The sequence below is a fragment of the Centroberyx affinis genome, unplaced genomic scaffold (genome assembly GCF_046629955.1).
Source record: "Centroberyx affinis isolate AG114_WGS23_722 - 3 ecotype Tasmania unplaced genomic scaffold, CSIRO-AGI_Caff_v1 ptg003264l_1, whole genome shotgun sequence".
Lineage (NCBI taxonomy): Eukaryota > Metazoa > Chordata > Actinopteri > Beryciformes > Berycidae > Centroberyx > Centroberyx affinis.
This window is the reverse complement of record NW_027281287.1, coordinates 109,945-131,217: the sequence shown is the minus strand read 5'-3', so window position 1 is coordinate 131,217 and position 21,273 is coordinate 109,945. Positions and strand designations below refer to the sequence as shown.

At 44.1% G+C, this 21,273-nt stretch overlaps 1 protein-coding gene across 1 annotated transcript; it reads left to right on the top strand.

Moving 5' to 3' along the window:
* Positions 1–6,919: 6,919 nt before the first annotated feature.
* rimkla (ribosomal modification protein rimK-like family member A) lies at positions 6,920–21,071 on the top strand. Its single transcript, XM_071538379.1, has 5 exons — positions 6,920–7,082; positions 15,379–15,609; positions 17,466–17,552; positions 19,173–19,376; positions 20,533–21,071. The coding sequence occupies exons 1-5, from the start codon at positions 6,920–6,922 to the stop codon at positions 21,069–21,071; spliced, it is 1,224 nt and encodes a 407-aa protein (XP_071394480.1).
* The last annotated feature ends 202 nt before the right edge of the window (positions 21,072–21,273 follow it).

Here is a 21,273-nt window from a genome sequence, read left to right as displayed (position 1 = left end):
ATTAGAGACGCATCCAAATCAGGAGCAGGGTACTCTCTCAAACGTTTTCTCTGTCTTTCACACACAAACACATACACCCACATACACACACACACACACACACACACACAAACACACACAACTGTACCTCCCTCTTCTCCTTGTCTGTGCGTTTCTGTAGAGATACAATTATACAGTATTGGCTCTCGACACTGTGGCATGATGAAACATAATGACTCCTTTACAGTGTAAGATGGTCACTGTTCTTCAGTGTTCATGGCGTGTGGCTGCGGTCCCTTAATGGAAAGAGACTACATCTGGGCTATTTGAGCCCCACAGCCTATGGCAGTGAAATCCATAGTGACCGAGCATAACTGCACCATTAACAAACTCAGCTTACTGTTGCCAGGTACCACCAAACAAAACTGACTGGCAGGCGCTGTTTGAAAAAGGTGCACTCAAGGGCAAATATGTCAAGCCACAGTACGCCCAATACTTTGCATCAGGTGAACTCTTCCGAAAAGCAGATAAAACACACATTTTCAGTTTGAAACGTTTGACTTGGTGCACTTCCTAAAAATGATGTGTCATTTCTATACTATCCATGTGTCTAATTTGGGACACATATATGTTGTTTTTGAAATATACATGTTAATAATTAATAACAACATATTGTGTCAGGATGTATTGGTATTATATGTCCCAAACTAGACATAGAAATGTGTTGAAAATGACACATCCTTTTTTAAGAGTGTGATGACTAATGATTGCACAAATCACCACAGGACTCTTGATGAAACTTGACCTGACGGGGAGCTTAACGCATACAGGTAAAGCCCTATACATGCATATACATAGGTTTTGATAACACCTACATGCAGTATTTGATGTTGTGAAGCAAAGTGTAAATCCTCTAAATCCCCAATAAGACACTAATTCGAGTGACCTGATTTCTTTTCCCTAATGTTATTACTATTCCTTACTACAGTATTACTGCTATCTCCTAAACGCCAATGAGAGCACGGAGACTACACTTGCCATTGTCACGATTTTGTAAACTTTGTAACTGAATCACCATTGTAAAGAATATATTGCCTCTGCACATAGACACTAATTACATTGCTACCAACGGGGACACATCACTGTGGATTGACTCATTCTTCTTTGAGGACGGCTTATTGCTTAGCCGGGCTATAATATAAGCTTCCGCTGTTATCACTTCAAAAGTGCTTTCAGCTGTGCCAGCCGCGGTGATAGCGCGTGCATACTTGTGCGTCCAATTCAATCTCCTACATGCATAATTGTTTTATTAAATAGCCCTTTTCTGCGTAGCCTGTTGCCCGACAGCCCCACTGTCTGCACGGTCCCACGCGACTATTAATGCAAACTTATGGAAGTTGACTTGTCTCTCGTGGAGATTTGGGACTAAATGCTACAGCGGCTGTCTGCATGCATATTTGTGACAGGCAGGGAACTTGTCATAGCCTGCCATTAAGTCAACCCCCGAGCTTCTGCTACGTTTCTTTCCCCAGTGGAACACATTTTATCTCCCCAAAAAACCCTGCTTACTGACATGCAAAAGAAATTCTTCTGCACAGACTACTCACCCTCGTAGGTGTTTATGAACCGGCTCAATTTTTTTTCTCTCTCACAGATTCAGAGGCTCCAGTCGCCTGTTATACTGCACTTGAAAAATTCCCCTCGAAGACAAAAGCTCCTCTGACGCCTCGGCGCTGTCACTCCGGCTGCATGCACGGCGCTCTGCAGGCGTCAAACTGACCGCTGCTCTGGTCATTTGAGTGTCATGACGATCGGACTCGACCCGCTATTCGCATTTGCGCTCAACAACACGGAGATCCCGGGTCTCCCTGCTCCGCTCTCCGGCTAAACCACCGGAACTACTTCCAACGCCAGCCGGAGCACGTTGAAGATAAATTCATGCACCACAAAGGGAGAAATGAAATCACATCCACTTTAACTAGTTCCCAATTTCAATATTTAATGAGCTGCTACTGGGACATCATACACCTTCATTATGAAAGGCATAAATGTCCAACATAGGATAATAATAATAATAATAATAATAATATTAATAATAACAATAATATTATTAATAATAATAATAATAATAGATAAGTTATCAGGATCATTTTTTAGATTGTTATTACACAATGACAAGACTCATACAAAACTGTTACAAGCCAGTGACCCATTTCTTACTTACCAAATACCTGGATGTCTGATGGAGCCAAATTATTATTATTATTATTATAATACAGCAGTGAATTAGAGGTTTCAGCAGTTCCACTAAAGGAGCAAATACTGTCTGAGTTATCCAGACACCCAAAATGTAGTCTGACTATGCTGACACAGAATTAAGGAAGTCAAAATGCTTTCACTGCCAATGTTTACAGACAGCACAAATTGTACCAATTGTACCATTGTATTTCAAGGCATTATTTTGGTGCATTGTGGCATGTGACGTCTTGAAACCCATTATGCCGTTATGTTACACCGACAAATTGAGGGTTTTGGGGTCATCTCTTATCTGTAACAGCTGCATTCTTCCTTTAGGCTGCATGCCTGTAATTTGTTGATCAAACCTTGGTTGTGTGAGGAGAAGCCTGATGTAAAAGTAGAGCGCACCCACCTGGACAAGACATCAGTCACAACACCTTGACTCCAAGACATGTTTGGGATTTTGAACTGCCAACCTCACGTCTCAAGGCAGAGTCTTTAAAGGTGCAACCTGGATTTAGACTGCGCTGCTACCTGTTGAGCCCCTGCTGCTGCACTACTTTGTTGGTGTTTAATTAAAAGGATTGAAGACTGTTTTTAGTCACTTTCAAACTGATTGCCAAAGTATGGCTACAAGGACTAAGAGCATAAGACACCATAACATGAGAGCGGTTGAATTTTGCAGCTGTGAATTGTTTATGTGGGGTTTTTTTGTAAATACTGGATCAAAATACACCTGTATTTTGAATAAGATTTGCATCTGAAAGTTGCACAGAGATTTTTCCCCTCAGCAGTTCCAACCCTTCAAAACTCTCAACTGGAATCTCAACCACAAGGCATCATATGAAGTTGATTTCTGAGCTTTATAAGTCGGCCTTAACAGCCAACAAAGCATCTTTTGTACAGTGGAGCCTCCACAGTGTCTCTGTGAACAATAGTTTCAGCTGCTACAGTACTTCTTGTCAGCTCACTTACTTATGGTCTTTACCATCCATCCTGGGCTGTAAACTGTTGACTTTGTCAGTTTGTTTGAAGCTGAATAATCCCACTTATCAAATAGCACAGTAGATATATACATTGAAGAGAGGAGAGAGACATGCCAGCAGCACAAGCCAAGTTTAAACCTATTCAGGCACAGGAGGCTTCGATGGACATTTTGCTTGGCGAGTCTGCTTGTCCACCTAACACTGAGGCATACAGCCAACTCATAATAATAATACTAAATATGAATAATTACAGTATGAAGCCATGTGATTTGCAAATATGCAAATATCAGGCATCTGAGATTATTCTCACAATGAAATGTTAATAAATCAAAAATTAGAGACATAATTGTTTGGAGGACTACAGAAGACTGTTTTGATGTTGGTAAGTGGACCTAAATGAAAATGGATTTCCACTTGACTGCAAATAGCAGCACTCACATTTTGGCCACAAGCCTGCTGTTTGTTTCTGAAAACTTCAAGGTGTTTTCAGTGCCACAATTGTAACTGGGTTTACCTTAAGTCTCTTGCAAACACCAGTTCACTGGTGTTTATTTTCCTCGTCTACAAAACACATTTATGTTGATTTTGAAAAGCCTACATAAACTTCTGTTCAGTGCAATATCATTTCTTGCCCAATCCTTGAATAGTTCCACATTATGTCAGACTTGGAACAAATGAAGTGTTTTTGTCTGTGAGCTTTGTCAACATATGGATCCATTTCCACTTTCTCAGCGTTAGCTTGGATAGATGTAACTCAATGCTGCACTCATCTGGACGGTGGGGGTTCTTGCACTGGATAATTAAATATTTGTTAGGGGGATTTGTGGAGGATTTTTTTCAAGTTTCACTATAGCAGCACAACATCGCGTGTGGGGATGTATATAAATGACATGCTTGGGCTGAAAGCTTATGTTGGGGTTCAGGGAAAATTCGAGAGGGGTTTGGGCAAACTCAATTCTTTTCACTTTAACTGATACTAAGGAAATAATAGCGTAGTCTAGTGTGACACAACATTTCTGTCAATAATTACCCAAGGAGAATGATAAAGAACAAAATGCTAAATAGTTTTTTTGCAGCCGAACTTCCATTAATTTCCTTCCAATATTTGTCAGAAGAACCGCAATAGTTGCAAAGAAAATGTGTAATCTTGTAATAAAATCTCGAATAAGTGTTGTAGTCTGTGAAGCCTCCACCAGAGGACTGTCTAGACTCAACTAAAACTTCTGTGTGGCAGCATGTCAAGGATTTTGCATGTTATTTAACTATTTAAACTCTGTTGAAAGTACGCCTACACTTATCTGTATGAGTGTTTTGGATTAACTTTAATACAAACACAAAGGTTAAACAAAAACAAGGAGACCTATGAACAGCCGTGTTTAAACGTCTGTGGCTCTTTTCAAGTCAAGCACCCCCAGATGGATCCACCCTAGGCCACCAGACCCATATTTTGAAAAGACTTTGCCCCATGCAGGGACCCATATGCAAAGGTTTTTCTTGTTGATTTATTTTAACTCAACAATAAAAACTGTCCCCCCCGCCCCCACCCCACCCCACCCCCTTCATATTCACAACAATACAATCAGTATGTTGAGCTCATGATGAGAAAATGTGGACACTAAATAGCAATGCCAATCCTCCATCCAAACATATGTTTAGTAAAATAATTCCTAATCATTATGGTATATTTTGTATACATGCAACTTCATTAGAATATATGGCTAACTATGAATAACTATAATATATAAATATATATAATAATGCTACAGTATGCCTAGGCAACCAGGCGTGTCTGTTGTCGTTGCCATTTTTTTCTGCTATGCTATCACTATAATATTCATATTGAGACTTATGTTTTGTTGTTATATTTGTATGCTATCTTCCTCAAATGTATTGTAGGATAAGATGACTACAGTTGTTTTTCGTGAGAACTGTAAACGCGTAGGCTTACAGCAATTACACTGCAGAACATGTGGTGGTTGTTGTGAACATGAAAAATAAGATGGGAGGGTTGGTCATGCAGCAGCCAATTTGTGGCTGTGGATCTTGCAGCATTTATCAAGGAGGATGCTTCTGGTCTGGCGTCTTCCCCCTCCAGCTCTGTGATTGGACAGCAGAGCCGGCGCGGGTGTTTTGCCCACCTTGGCCCACTTGGCTTTCCGTAGCTGGGGTTCAGCTGGAAAAAGGGAGCGGGGCTTAACCCAGGCAAAGAAAATGACTGGCTGTGTGAGGCTTGTGGGGGAGACCTATCCTGATATAGGCTACGAGGTATCAAACCAAAGTGAATTTTGCCTTGAGCCACACTGGAGTGAAACACGTTCAAGCAATCACGAATAGGCCAATGGAAAGCGCTTTTATTCTGTGTGTGTCTGCATTTTTATCTCTTTCTCTTTTTTGCACAGAGAAAGGGAGAGAGTGAGAAGTGGGTCAGTGGCATAATGTCGTCCGATTACCACATGGAAGTGTGTTTTTGCGCATTCATTCACGCAACACATTCATCTAGCTATAGATGACAATGTTAAACATTAGCCACTATCGTAATGCAAATTAGGCGACTACAGATAGCCTTGGGGGGGGGGTCTTTCAAATTAGGCGTAGAGTGTGAAAAGAAAAGAAAAAAGAGGAAAAGAAAAGGCAAGTAAAGGAAAACGGACAGACTGGTTGTGGTGACCTTGTTCTATTTCCTGCCACTTCGGCATGGAAACAGCGCTGTTGGTATTCGCCAAACCTCCTTGTAGTGCCCGGTCTGAACCGGTTCGGAAAATGCGCGGACTCGTGTGCAGACACCTCGCGTCGCGTGCAGCATCTTTTATTTCGTGCACTGATTCTCTGCCTCTGCGCGCCCTCGCTAGGCTCGGTCCCCACTTCCTCATTGGCTGGCCTGGAAACCGGCCGCCCACACCTCCAGCTCTCTGTGCGGACAGTGGACAGCGAGGATGGTGCATGCATGTGTTGGTCGCTGCACATGATGCGATTGGTCGATGTCACTGTAAATCCACTGTTATTATTGGAAGGCCTGTTGACTGTACGGGAACGCGGAGAAGTGGAGTTGTAAACGAGGCGCGTGCGGGAGGGCTAAAAAACAGCGTGCACTTTTCAGCACCGATAACTCGTGGACAGCAGCCAAACGAGGCAGAGGGGGTAGTCGTGGGGTAGTTTATTTGTGATAAACCTACCACTGTTTTGTGGTTTACAACGCTAGCCGACCGCTGCGTTCACTGGAAAACTTTATTGGTAGTTTCGAGACGACAAGAGGAGGATATAACGCGGCACCGCGTGAGCTTTGTTTGCCCTGGCGGGCAGATAGTGCCAAGAGCTGCATCTCAGAGTAAGAGAAGTTTGTGCGGGTAAAATACCGTTAGGGTCGCTATTACTGAAAGAACACAGTTCGCCATAATCTGGGTTTACTGAGACCTGCGTGGGATCTTGGACTAAACGCCTGCAAATGAAGGGAAGCAGAGGTGGTAACGAAACTTGATTATTGTAGCCGGCCCGATCCGAACAGCGGTTGATTCGTGGTTTAGCTTCAGCCACATTACAGCCTGTTGTAACCGCTAGCTGCGCTCCATTGTGTGTGAGCATCTCTGCTGTTCCATTGCTGCCCGACCCCCGGAGCCCGCGCTGCCACCATACACCTGCCGCCCCCTCAGCTACAGCTCCGTGTTTTCACCCAGATATAGATTTTTTTTTCACCCAACCCAACACACTTCGCATCCAAAATGTGTTCTCGGGTTTGGTTCATCACCGACCGGCGTATCAGCCAGGAGTATCCCCAAGTCCAGATCCTCCGGGCACTGAAACAGCGCTGCGCCGAGGAGGATGTTGAATTCCGCTCTCTTCTCATGGATCAAATCGTGCTTACCATCAGCGAGGGACAATTAGGCAAGTATCACTCGATTAATCTTACCCAACCGTTATCTGGTTGCAAACGGTGTACTGCTGTGGTGTAACTCAGACTGTTCGAGCGTTAATAACGGTAGTCTACACGTTGTACAATGTGCCATAGCTACAGCTAACAGCTAACGGGTATTGTTTGGGGCACACTGTGTTGTAAACGAGGAGTGGGCTAGCCCGGTCAGCCTGCTAGCAAGGAAGCGTGTAGCCACGGCTGTGACCGCCTAACCCACTTTCCAGCTAGACTGCCTCCAGTCAGACTGAGATGAGCGATACCAGATGAAATACCAGTGAATGCGCTGCAATCCCAGGGAAACGTGTATGATATGATTTATATCTGCACCAAACCACTTGCAAATAATCTGTTTTTACTTTAAGACTGGTAACGACGAGGACACAGGCACCTATTACTAGCCCTATCAAATTATGCTGACGTAATTTTACTGCACAGAGCATCCCTCTCAGACTGAAGTTGTAGGTTTTATTATATTGTTTCACACTTCACAGGTTAAGGTGGTCTTCATAACCACACACAGTCCTCATGAAAGTTGCCAAGGGAAGACATGTGACTGCATGGACCCATGTTTCACATACTGGACAGATAACATGTCTGTGTTTCTGTGTGTGTTACATTGTCCAGTATTTCTGTCCTGTTTTGTTTGTTTTTTAACTGTGATTGTAAGGATAATGGTGTTACTCATGCTGGCACAGAAGTCGGCTTCAGGATTTCATTTTAATATTCTGGTACTGCTTTATACAGAGCTCTTTGTTTAAGTTTAGGTTGTTATGAAAGAGCAATATTTCATGGTCTTAGTTAGGAAGCCTTGATAGGTTGATGGGAACACTAGGGACTCTCGACAAGCAGACACACATGGAATTTGTCAGGGAGGTGAGAAGTGGGGCCATGTCACCAGATGAGAGGTGTGTAAGTCTCAATTAACACGTAGTGTAGACTGGCGTTGGCAGAGGCTGAAGAGTTGGGCGGAATGGGAGTGAGATTGGGCAGAACTTCCGAAATAAAACATGTCACATTTGTTGCTCACAGGCCACGTGTCAGAACTACAGCCTAGTGGCAACACTTTACAGTCTCAGCAGAGTTTCAAAAGCCAACAACAGAGTAGTAAAGGGGAAGGCCTTGCAATTATGCCATAGGACAGCCCTAGTAGTATTTGTGAACATAAACAAGTCTCAAAGCTGGCTTTTTGTGGCATTTCCATTGAAGACAGACCACCTCCCTCATAAAAACCTATGGCCTCATAAAAAAAAAACAGCTAAATCTATTGAGGCGTTGGCTAACAGGGCTTAGACAATCCATCCTAAAGAACCAGACTAATATGTAAGTCGTGTACAATGCTAAATTAATCTAGGAGAAGCCAGGAAGAGGAGAGGACACTGGCCTACATAGCTAGGTAGGTAGACAGCTGTCTAGACCTGTAGGTTAGTAAGAGACACAACTGGAGCAGGGCGGTTAGCTTGACCCCTAATCCATGCTGGCCCCGAATCTACATGTATGGCGCCACTTCCTAGGCTTGACCACAGATTAACGGCCAGTGGACAGTGTGACCACGCTGGAGGCTTACCACACAGGAGCTGACAGGAGCAGACTGCATATTCTGGGGTTGGGTTCCTGAGATTTAATAGTGAGATGCATATTGGCCCCTTTTACACCTTGCATTAACATGTGCCTGGTATCCAGATGTGAATTAACCACATTTAATTTACAACTGGCATTAAAACTATATCTCAATTACAGAGCTGGAATGCTCTTTTCCATGCATGCATAATCCAAACAGACATTGGCAGCCTGACAACATTGTCTTGATCTAAATGTAAAATGATTAGGCCTAATCTCATGCAATAAGCATCATCAGCACAGGCTCTAGGAATGTTGTAATTCTTCATGCACTTTATTTTTCCTTCAAATTCACAAATGTGTCTTCGCCAAAGCATCGGCCTACGGGAGGCAATAAATTGTCCTCCATATTTTAATGCTGTTCAGGAAATTGAACAAACACGCAGCAACGGAAACTACTTCAGTGAGTGTTTATTTCTTCTTTGTGAATTGGAATCACTATTACATTTTCACCTTTTTATCAGTGTGGCTAAATGTGCCCTTACGTGTCTCTGAGTCTGGCTGCCTTGTTAAGTGGTTAGGGTAATTGGATCACTGTCCATCTTCACTGCGTCTTGAGTGCATTTATGTCTGAACATTAACGTGGTCAAGCTGTTTCTGGAAAGTATCCAAATTCCCAAGACACATATTCTAACAAGATGAATGCTGGCATTAACATAGAACACATCACTTGAATATGAATTAAGCAATAAGCTATCTTCATACGTAATATTTAAGCGGATGTAGCCTAATTATCTATGCATCTCTATGCAGTAAATAGCAGGAAACAGTTTTGCTCCAAAATGGATAGATGGCATTTTGGATTGAAATTCATATGAAAGCTATGTGTAAATAGGGTGCTTTAATACATGTGCTAGTTTAAGTTAAGCTTTCAACTAATAGTGAATGGCTGCTAAGAAGCAAAACCGAAAAAGTTCATGCACATACAGTACATAATTGTTTTAAGGTAAATTAGAATGCAGTCATAATCCCAAAATTGATACCAGTTTTACACCTCAATATTTCAACACTTTCTCATTCTCTGGTGTCATGTGTGTGCTCAGGTTGAGGTCCACATTCTACATTGAAGTTAACGGGTTCACCATGTCCCCAGGAGAAGGCGTGAACACACACACACACACACACACACACACACACACACACACACACACACTATTGTGTTTGGATTACCAAAGATGGTCCCTCACATAAGAAAGGGCCAAACCCAGCACTCAGCTGGCAAAGGCATTTCACATCCCATGATGTGTGCTGAGAGACGGTCAAGCAGAAGACCGGATATGAATTGATGTCACATTCCTCTGTGTTTCTTGTGCATGTCACTGGGCACGCTTTTAAGCCAAAGATGATAAATGCAACACCTCCATGTCATTGAACAGAACGCAGGAACATTAAGGCATGCCTCACTACCTTAATTTACCACCGGCCATGTGAGCGTGTCATTGTATTAGCAACGAGAGACATGGGGTGGAGTCAGCTAGCTTCCTTTAATCCTAATCTTAGCATCTGGTTATTAACTAAGGAACAACCCCTTTTGATGAGCCATGAGACTATGTGATCAGCAGACTGATATCTTTCTGCATAGGTGTAAAGTTTTTCTTCCATCTAAAAGTTGATGTATGATATCTTGGAGATAGAAAAAAGCAAAGGTTGACTGCTTTTTATTTAGGCTGTAAGTGAATTTCAAAAGAAAGAGTCCCTTGTCTGTTTTTATTGACTTAGGTCTCCAGTCAGCAGCACTGGCACATGTTCTGTTTAGTCCACTGTATTCCCATTAAAAAACGTAGAGGACAAAGTACACAGAACAGGCAATGTAAAGAAAATATTTTAAATGGGCCATTTTAAAAAAAAACATAAATTTATTATTGCAGAGTACAGTATTTTGCTCTGATGATAGCCTAAGGCCGAAAGCTCAGCAATAAAGTGCTGTGTATTTTAAGGCAGTGTGCATGGAGTCTCTCCTTCCTAATTATTGCAGGGTATCCAAATCAATTTATGGTCACCAGTTTGACCATGGTTGACCAGTCCTGATTATTATAGCAACTTATGTTCATCCCACTGTTGCACTCACTGTAAGTTGTTCTGGGTCAGAACACCAGCTAAATGCCATAAATGCTAAGAAAAATATAATATAAATGTAAATATAATATAAAAAGGGTGCTTTTTGGGACTGTGACTTGATAGAGCATGTCAGTAGTTTCATTACAGCCTGTTCCCCTGTTAACATGCAGTATCTCATTTGTCTGCTCTCAGGTGACTGGAACAGGTGCATTTGCATTTTATGGGGTTTAGCTAAAGCAGTTTACAGTACATAACCCTGGATATGAAAAAAAGCATGCACAAAAAACATTTATTACTACATGGTAATAACATTGACACATCCCATTATATTCTATACCACACAGAAGAGGATATACATATGTCACACAAGGAAACACACCTCAATGTTGCACACTGAGGTGTAAGTATTAAATTGTGACTGGTTGTGTCAACAGGGCAGAAAACTAATGTTTTTGTCTGCCAGCCACAGTGGCCGGCACATCCCCAAAATGAATTTTATACCTTCACTCTTGTACCTGCAAACATGATTCTAAGAATATATTAAATGGTGGGAACTATAATATGTGGTAGAGATAGCAACCATGGCCAAGAGGCCCTTGTTTGGCTGGTATTAATTTGCTGCAATGACTGTCAAACGAAAATAAGTTCATCAGTACTGGTTTTGCATTACCTGACTGTGTCTGTTGTCAGTAATGTTCAACATTTCTTTTTACATATAGCCTACTCATTTGGTTAATTAAATGGCTCAAGTAACAAAACAGACTGCTTTGTATGTGTTGCACATAAGTTACTTTGTAACTTTCATAGTTGCATTATCCAAAGACTACAGTGTCTGCTGTATGATTACTGGATTCTAAGCCCTCGCTCAAGATTCATATTTGCTGATGCTGAGCGGTGTTGCACCGACTGTGGCAGAAGGAGACTGTAAGCAACCACAAATCCATTTCTATGCGACACTTTATCAGGGTAGAAAGTGGACACCAGCCACCAGTCAAACGTTTGTTAGTTTGCCTATCATCATTTGGAGATCTCCAGTGAAGTAGCTGGTGAATGTTTGGTTTGTACTATATTATAACTATAAAAATAAGCACTGGGTGGCTTGGCAGGAGAGAGAGTATAGAATCACTCTGCCCAACTAGTTATTCCACTCCCAAGCATAAACCTGCATAACTCAAAAGTCTTAATACTCATTTAAACAAATAAGTGAAACAAATTATTTATCTAGTATGTTATTATTAACATACTATAGTATACCATTTATTACTATGTAAAATCTAGACTGAATTCAAAATTACCATGTTCCCACAGTGAAGTGATGGCATTTTGAGTTACTACCGAAGTCAAATCAAGATCAACAGTCGGCCTACATCAATCAGATAAAACCCTATCAGATTACATTCAAAATCCCAGTTATTGTGGTATGAGTGTGTCCTATTTGTCTGAGGATTCCTCAATGGCAGTTTTATGTGTGTGGCGAACAGTGTTCATATCTCTTTGGTAATGGAAATCTATACTAATTTTGTCGCGGTATGTTTCATCTGTCTGAGCCAGTGTGTGTAAATGCCAAGACGGAAAGCAGGCAGGGTGGGAAATGAACACCAGCCAACAGCCAAATGTTGGTAGATATTGGTTGTAGCTGTTAAATCTGTATTCTTTACCTAAGGGAAGTACCTGGCATTTGATGTGATATTCTGTTCTAAAAATCTAGTTGGCAGGTAAAATAGTAAAAATGGCGGGTCATTTTTGTGTATCAGCCGCTGCACCCAGTGAACAACAGTCTGTTTCCTGGCCTGACAGTAGGCCTACAGTATGTGTTTTTGTCCCATGCGTGTCACTGATGACAGACATGCAAAGGGACCATTGATGACATTGTTAGCCCAACCCAGCCCAGAGGAAACAGGGGGTAACCTGCTGCTCTGCCAGGCTAGCCAAGACCAAAGCTGAGATTGCATCCAGGGCTGGCATGACCCGCCAACCGAGCGTTGGCACAGCATGTGTCGGCATCGCCCGCTTTGTGACGTTGCGGCGGTATGCGCAGAATGCTGAAGAGGAACAGGAGTCCCCTCTACTCAGCAGTTATGGAGCTTGTTAGCTCTGTCAGGCAGAATGAAAATAACACACACACACACACACACACAGGCACACACCCAGTCCATTGAGCCATGACAACGTAAGGCCTTTGGTGTAGAAATAAGAAAAAACTCCACTAGGAGTAACCATAAACAGGTCTACACATACACTGAATCTAGACATTGCCACACGAATGCCTATGTTGCCTTTGTTCGCCGCAGATTGAAACGGTCACATGACGGACAGTAGAGTGCAAACGAACACCTGCACAAATGAATGGGACTAATTCATCCGGCTGCTTCATTGGTCTCTGTTTGGTTCCCTTGGAGACGGAGACAAGCACTGTGAACAGTGAATAATGTCTGTCAAAAACCATGAGACCACATCCCCCGACACTTCCCACTGTAACACCACTCACAGTGCACTCAATGGCCGCACAATCAGAGCAGTGTGTGTAAGTGTTGAATGGGGCTGTGGAGACAGACAGTGAATCCTCCTGATTCTATACTGAGATTGAGAGAAGGAAAAGGGAGGGTGGCAGGCAGGGCCGTCTCTTCATGCCTTCACACACCCTCCTGTTTTCATGCTCCCCCTCCCCTGCTTCACTTCCCCTGCACTAAGGCTACAAGACATCCCTGACCTTTCCTGTCTTCTGCCCGTCCGTCTTCCCCGCTTCTACATGTATGCGCAACAGCCGAGCCTAAAAGCAAGCTGTGTCCACCCGCAGTCATAGTCTGCGTCGGCCTGCACATCGGCAGCTGCTTGCCCATCTATCTCTTCTTATTACGTATGCACCAAACATCGAGCTTCCCGTGACCTCTGCTGATCTCCGCCATTGGCACTGTCGCTTTTGTGAGCCGGGGAGATCATAAGATGGCTGAAAATCAGGTCACAGTAGAAGTGAAGTGCTGTGTCAGTGACAACCGTGTCTCCTCCCCTCCTTCCCTGTTACGCACCCCCCCTCCCTTCTTTTCTCCTTAGGTTCCATCATCACCCAATCTGTCTCTCCTGATGAGCTGTTGGGCCGCAGCTCCTGCTCAGAAATCTCACTGTCCATTTCTCCCTCTAATCGTCTCTCTGTCTCTGTTTCCTATTCTCATCCAGTGTGAGAAATTAACACCAGCCAGCAGCCACATTCTGGCAAATCTGTGGCTGGTAATCTCGCCATCTCTACCAGCTGCTTTTGGCATATAAATAGCCATCGTTGGGAAGTCTTATTCTATTGTGCAAATCTAGTTAGCTGGTAAAAGAGGATGAAAGTAGCTAATCACTTTTGGGATTTAACAGACCCTGTGGCCTTTAGAACAAAAAGTTACTTTCTACTGTGTCATGCCTACCTCATTCCTTCATCGCATGCTACATGATTCTCTTTTCCAAGTCTCTCCTGTTTGCCATTATTTGGCTGACATGCTGTGCTTGGAGCCTTGGTGTCCCCTTAATTAAAATGGGTGATCAATGACCTATTCAGATAGCCTATTGTATTTAGTTAGCCCACATTTGCACAATAAATGTTGAAAGGGTGAGAGGCTGAGGCATGGAAGACACCATTAATTTTAGCCAACAATCGCTAGACTAACATGATTTTCCACAACAAAAATGTAACAAGATCAAAATTTATGACCAAAAGAATGGGCACTCAATGTAAGGAATTGTGGACTGAACTGGAGATAACACAAAGTAGGCTGGAGTAGACTTAAACTAAACTAAACTTTTGTAACATATATGGTCAGTTATTAGTGACACTTTTCTCCCTGTTGTGTGCCCATGTTTGATTAAAACCAAGTCATGCTCCCTGGGGTGTCAGACATCTCCCTACTCCACTGCCCTACATTTAGACAAAGTACTGTTTGGTGTGCTGTAAGTACATTAGCGGGGATATCTCTTTCTCAGTCAGAGGCAGCCAGTGTTGGCGCAGCGACCAGAGGAGCTGGCGGCGCCACAGGGGAGTATATGGATACGGGCAGCGTGTAAATGAGCATAGCAGCAGGCAGGGCTGGTTCCAAATTCAGGGCTTTACACCACCAGTGCTGCCTAGGCTCGGCGCTGGCTGGAGCCAGGCCTCTGCCTGGCATGGTAACACGGCCAACTCCCAGTCAAGAGCTGCTTGGTGACTGCAGCAGTGTACACAAACACTGTATCCACAAGCAGCAAACTTTTCCACCAGCTACAGCACTTGATAGATTCCAAAATTCACCAGGCACTTTTTTTTAGGACCTGGAAACAATTGCTAGTTGCTAATAGGGAAAGCAAGCCAGCATTTGGCTGATGGCTAGGCTCCTATGAGTGCCAGAAACAGATTGGATGAGTAAGTCATCTGTCTAATGGCTCAGAATAGGATTGAGTGCTCTGGTGAACTCTTGCTTTTGGGGGTCCAAACATAGGCTAATTCTGCATAATTTATAGAAATACAGGCCTAACACCAACAATTAAAGGATTTTAATCTAATGATAATCTGTTCTCTTCTCTCCTTTGGTTCTCCAATCATCCACCCATCCATCCATCCCCCTTACTCCCACCCCTCAGGTCTGCGGGTAGAGCAGGAAGTGGTGACATCTTACCCGCAGGTGGCGGTGGTGCGGGTGCCCACACCCTGGGTGCAGTCGGACAGTGACATCACCGTGCTACGCCACCTGGAGAAGATGGGCTGTCGGCTGATCAACCGGCCCCAGGCCATCCTCAACTGCGTCAACAAGTTCTGGACCTTTCAGGAGCTGGCCGGCCACGGGGTGCCTCTCCCCGACACCTTCTCCTACGGTAAATCAATACATCACTTTTACCTTTTTTTCCCAGACAGAGGTACATGAAATAGTGCTGGTCAGGAGCCACTTTTATATTACAGTTATAATCAGTTTTATCAGCAGTCCCACAGACCCTCTCAGCCTCAAAGTTGAAAATCATTCTAATATCAATAACCTGGTGGATTGTTTCCATCATGCTTAATGCTTACTTAAAATGGTGAGCCGTGAGACACGATGAATGTTTTAACCCACTTGAAATTTGTCATAGTTGCTGTTTTAAATCGATGTGTCATTTTACAAAATGAAAGTGAAAGCTGAGCAGTCATAAGCTGTCACAATTAAAGTTAACAACAACTCTTGACAAGAGCCTAACTACTTCATTCTGTAGATTGTGGGATAAAACATTATTTTAAACAATATATATATATATATATATATATATATATATGTATATGCCCTATATAAATAAGTATGTTTAAATAATAATGTAACGGAATATAAATGTTTGTTTTTGTGCACTGTGTATTGGTGCACCATCTACGAACAAGTTATTGTCTCAATCTTGACATACACATCACCAGTGCTGTGTCACAGATGTTGTATTTATTTATTTATTTTAATTTTGACATGTTACTCACATCAGTTACATCACAGCAGCTAGCCCACATGTGGCTCTGTAACACAGATTAATAAGCCAGCAGTCAGATAATCACTTATCCACTGCAGTTACTCAAAACACAGAGAGGGCAAATTCCATTTCATCCCCATTCGAAGCCTCGCAGATGTCCGCCAGAACACCGATCCGTATCATTTGTACAACATATTCTCTAAAACCGCTGGTTTCAGCCTACAGTTGATAAAGACAGGATGTGTGAGCCTTCAAACCCAAACCACACATTGTTTTTTTTTTTCACCAAAAATTCACCAACAACAGCAGACAATCAACACCACATATTTTTTGTTTTCCAAAAATCCAGCGCCGTGGTGTTTGTGAGAGCAGAAAGAGAAGGATACAGACAGAGAGAAAGAGAGAGAGGAGGGGGGGATTTGCCCTAAATTCCGTTCGTCTCTGCACAGTAGGCCAGGCGGTGCATGCAGAGCGGCTGGAGCGCTTATGTAACAGGCCCCTCCCCCTCCCTCTCCCCCTCGCCCCCTCATGATTTTGAGAATAAAAGATGCCCTTGCCTCCCTCTCTCCCTCGGCAGCTCGTGACGTGGTTGGGCGCAGTCTAACATGTAGTATACGCTCTCTCTCCCCTTTCCCTCTCGCACCGAAAGCACATGTGGATCGGTGTGGATGTGTGCTTTTGGGAAAAGCCATGTGATAGGGCGGCTCACATCTAGTCTCCTGACTGAACGCCAGATAAGACCAGACAGGCACACAAAGAGAGAGAGAGAGAGGCACAGACAGAAACAGAGAGACAGGGGGAGCAAGTTGTTAACCCCACCCCTCCATTTTTCAATATGTTTGCTCACTTCTCTCAGGCCAAAACAGAAAGCAGATCTTGTGTTATAATCTGCTGTTATGAATTGATGCCATTTATGGTCATCCGGTTCAAATGAATGTGTCCGTCATTGACTGCTCCCTTCCAAACACATGAATCAAGCAGGAAAATAAGTATAAGCACAGGATATCACTCCCACAGCCTTGCTGTTTTGAGTTACTACCGTTTCCATAGAAACACTCCCCCTCCCCCACCGGCCACCAGCCACCCCCCACCCTGCTCAGTCATCTGCAATGTGTGAACCGTGGTAATAAAATTAGGACGATTTTCAGCATATCTTACACCTCTGCGTGGGTGTGTGTTTGTGCGTGTTGTTGTCTGTGTGTGCGTGCCTGTTTGTGTGTTTGTGTGCGCGGGTATTTTCCCAGGAGGGCATGACAACTTCCGTAAGATGATTGATGAGGCGGAGCCGCTGGGCTACCCGGTGGTGGTGAAGAATGCACGTGGTCACAGAGGTAAGACGGTGAATCTATCTCCTTGATTCAGCCACTCTGTTCGCTACACCACACCTAAAAGAAATATCTCAATGCTCCACTACCGATCTGCACACTGCACGTCCCTAATGACAGCCCAGTCCACCTTTATAAGAAATTCATCGACGGAGTGTTAAATGATTAGGACTGCGGTGTTGCAACAAGCAAACACAGAGCATCAGCATGGTAATAATCCTAATTGCTGTGTAGTCTTTTCCTTGAGTTATGGCTGCTAGGTTAATCATAGTGGTTCCCAGTTTACTAATTGACCTAGTTTTCTCATTTTGCCTGAATCCGCACGGGGGTTTGCCTGGGAAGTTTGAGCCTTGCCATTAATGTCATGTTTCCTTGAGATGGACTGGGGTCTGCTGACCCATTAGCCCTTTCCTATTCACAGTTATCGACACTTGACTGGCTCTGCCATTGTGTAAAGGAATTACAAAGGACTTTGGTTAGCCCAGCCCACCATCACAAGGCATTGTTAAGGAAAGCAGCCGTTGGTCAAACATAACTTGACCCCTTTTTATGGAGATCAGCATCAGGGGTTGTTTTCGTCTCCTCTGTGGCTGACCATTGACACTGGCTGAAGTCCAGCTAGTCTTCATTCTGTTGAACAAATATAAAGGTCTCTTCAGAGTCAGTGGTCTTACTAGGTCTACACTAGATCTTGAATTTAATTTTCATGTTATTTTCATGGCTAGTTGTTGGCAGGTGAGGCTCTTTGGGATCCCCTACTTCAGTGGACAGCTGTCTCGGGCCATTTTTTAATTCTTAACAGCATTAGTACCATCAGAGCATACATTTTTAGCATGGGTGGCCCCAGTGGGACCAAACCCCCAAACCCCCAACCCTGACAGTATTAGTGCCACGCTCAACTCAATGAGCCGCAGGAACATGACTTGTTGCTTGTCTTGTTTTTGAGTCGTGAGGTGTCGCGTCATGCCTGCCACTGTCCATCTTCACATCTTCATGATGTGACCAATTGGGATAGCCTTGTCATCTCATTGTTTGGACAGTCATTCACTCGTGTACACAAAGACGTGCACGCACGCACACACACACACACACACACACACACACACACACACACACACACACACACAGCGCTCACATGTTTTCCTTCGTGCTGGAACAAGGGTCAGAGGGCGCGACAACCAGCAGACAGAGCCAAACAGTGCTAATTAAAACAGGCATCTTCTAGCCTCTGTGAGAGGCAATTCTGAGCCGCCCCAGAGAAGTGTCCCAGCCATTACGTGAGGGACGGGAACTGATGTGAATTAAGGTGGTTGTCTTGGAGAGAGACTTGGTCAGCAGAAGCAGCTAGGTGTCAGCTAAACTATGAAGAAGTTATCTAACCTCAGTTAAGGTTACGCAAATGTCAGACCCAGCGTGGGGCTTGTTTTTATATGGCATCTGTAAAACGTTTAAGACGATGGTCTACAATTATAGGATATAAAGGTATTATAACTGATTGTCAATGGGCTGGCAGATGTGAAGTGCAAAATGTTGTCTTTTTTATCTCATGTCAATTCAGGAAACTTTATGATCATGACTCAATAGCCTGAACAAATAATTCTCACGCTCTCCCTCCCTCTATTCCAGGTAAAGCTGTGTTCCTGGCCAGGGACAAGCACCACCTGTCAGACCTGTGCCACCTGATCCGCCATGACGCCCCCTACCTGTTCCAGGAGTACGTCAAGGAGTCGCACGGCCGCGACGTGCGGGTGGTCCTGGTGGGCGGCCGCGTCATCGGCTCCATGCTACGCTGCTCCACCGATGGACGCATGCAGAGCAACTGCTCCCTGGGTAGGTAGACGCCAGCGAGTCGAAGAAGCCGCGCACTAGGCTGCCTCGGTGAATTGATTCTTCACTCACGACATTCTCAAGTTGGTCCTATTCTTTTCAGCCTAGTTATGATTGATAAACTGGACTACTGCACTACTGAACACTCCCTTCCTCCCTCACTGCTATTACCAACTATGCAAGCTCTGCTACTGTACATAGGAACAGTTCTTTGGCTTTGAATGTGTACTTGTAGTGTGTTTATCTTTAGTCTGCTGTTAAACAATATGTCTTGTTTGCACCATATGAAAGGTTGCATTGCATTTTGCCCTGCATTGCGTTGTCTTGTGTTGTGTAACTGTCTTGTAATATTTTATTACCAATCATCTGATCAAATTGCTTGTGCCCCCGTTGTTATTGGTGAATAAAAGCAGTTAGGATTTGGAGGTGAGGCAGTGATCAGGGACAAAACCATCACACTTCCTTCACAATTTTGTAGATCTAAAATAAATGGTGTACGTAATGAAAAGATCATTAGGAAAGTCAATGTTGCATTTTGATCAGTTACTGCTTAAGTGTCCAGTTTTTTGGCTCATCAATCACTTATCACGTGTCACTACTTGTTTGCCATGAAACAGTATTTGGAAACAATGCCAAAAAATACCTAGACAGCGTTGCAAAAAAACCCAAAAAAAACGGGTTTGTCCTGAATTTACTCAGAGACATTACATGACACAGCATTCCAGCTGATGACAAACCGATTTAACTTTGTCAGGGTGTGTGCAGTTGTGGCCTAGTCCAGGCTATAATGCGCTGTGGCGTATTTGGGACATCAGTCATCAGCTTACTCTGCATTTATGTAACAGATGTCACATGTTGTTGACACTTGCACTGTTTCTACGTGGATCTGACAAGGTGATGGTTGTTGATTGTTGTTGATTCTGTGACATGAAATATTGCTGAAAATAGCATCATTCCCTTGAGTCATGGACATTTATAATTACTTTTATACTATACAATTGCTTGTGGTTCCTAACAAATTTAAATATTGTTGGGTCTGGACGAAAATTAACTCTTTATTATATTCTGTAACCTCAGATAATGTGGACATCGAATGAACCGCAGATTGCGGTGAGTATTAACTGGCCTGATGTCTCTTCCTGTCCCCTTGGTTTGCTAGGTGGTGTAGGTATGATGTGCCCACTGAGCGAGCAGGGCAAGCAGCTGGCCACAGAGGTCTCCAACATCCTTGGCATGGATGTGTGCGGCATTGACCTGCTGCAGCTCAACGACGGCTCGTTTGTGGTATGCGAGGCCAACGCCAACGTGGGCTTCATCGCCTTCGACCAGGCCTGCGGGATGGACGTGGCGGGCATCGTGGCCGACTACGCCCTGTCGCTACTGCCCAGCCGCCTCACCCGCAAGATGTCCCTTCTGTCCGTCGTGTCCAGCACCAGCGAGACCAGCAGCGAGCCCGAGGTGTGCCCCGTGCCCACCGGCGGCGGCTCGCTGCCGGAGGCCGTCTGCAACATGAGCGTGGGCTCCACCTCCAGCGAGAGCGACCCGGAGCTGGCCGAGCCGTCGCAGTCCTCCCCCCGCCAGGCCTCGGCCCCCGCCTTGCCCGATCTCTCCGGGCTCCCGGGCCTCCCCGACCTCCCCGACCCCGCCTACAACTTCAACACCCTCCTCGCCAACGAGATCAAGTTATTGACTGAGTGAGCTGGAAGCAGCTTCATGCACACACAAACACTATAGATGCATATCAAAACACACACACACACGCACACATACACGCACCTGTACGCATGGCAACAGACATTCCTTTCACAAACACTCATCAACCCAAAAACACACAAAAAAGGCAGGATGTTAAATGCAAAACAAGAGCTGAACAAACAGAAGACACACACACACAACAGTA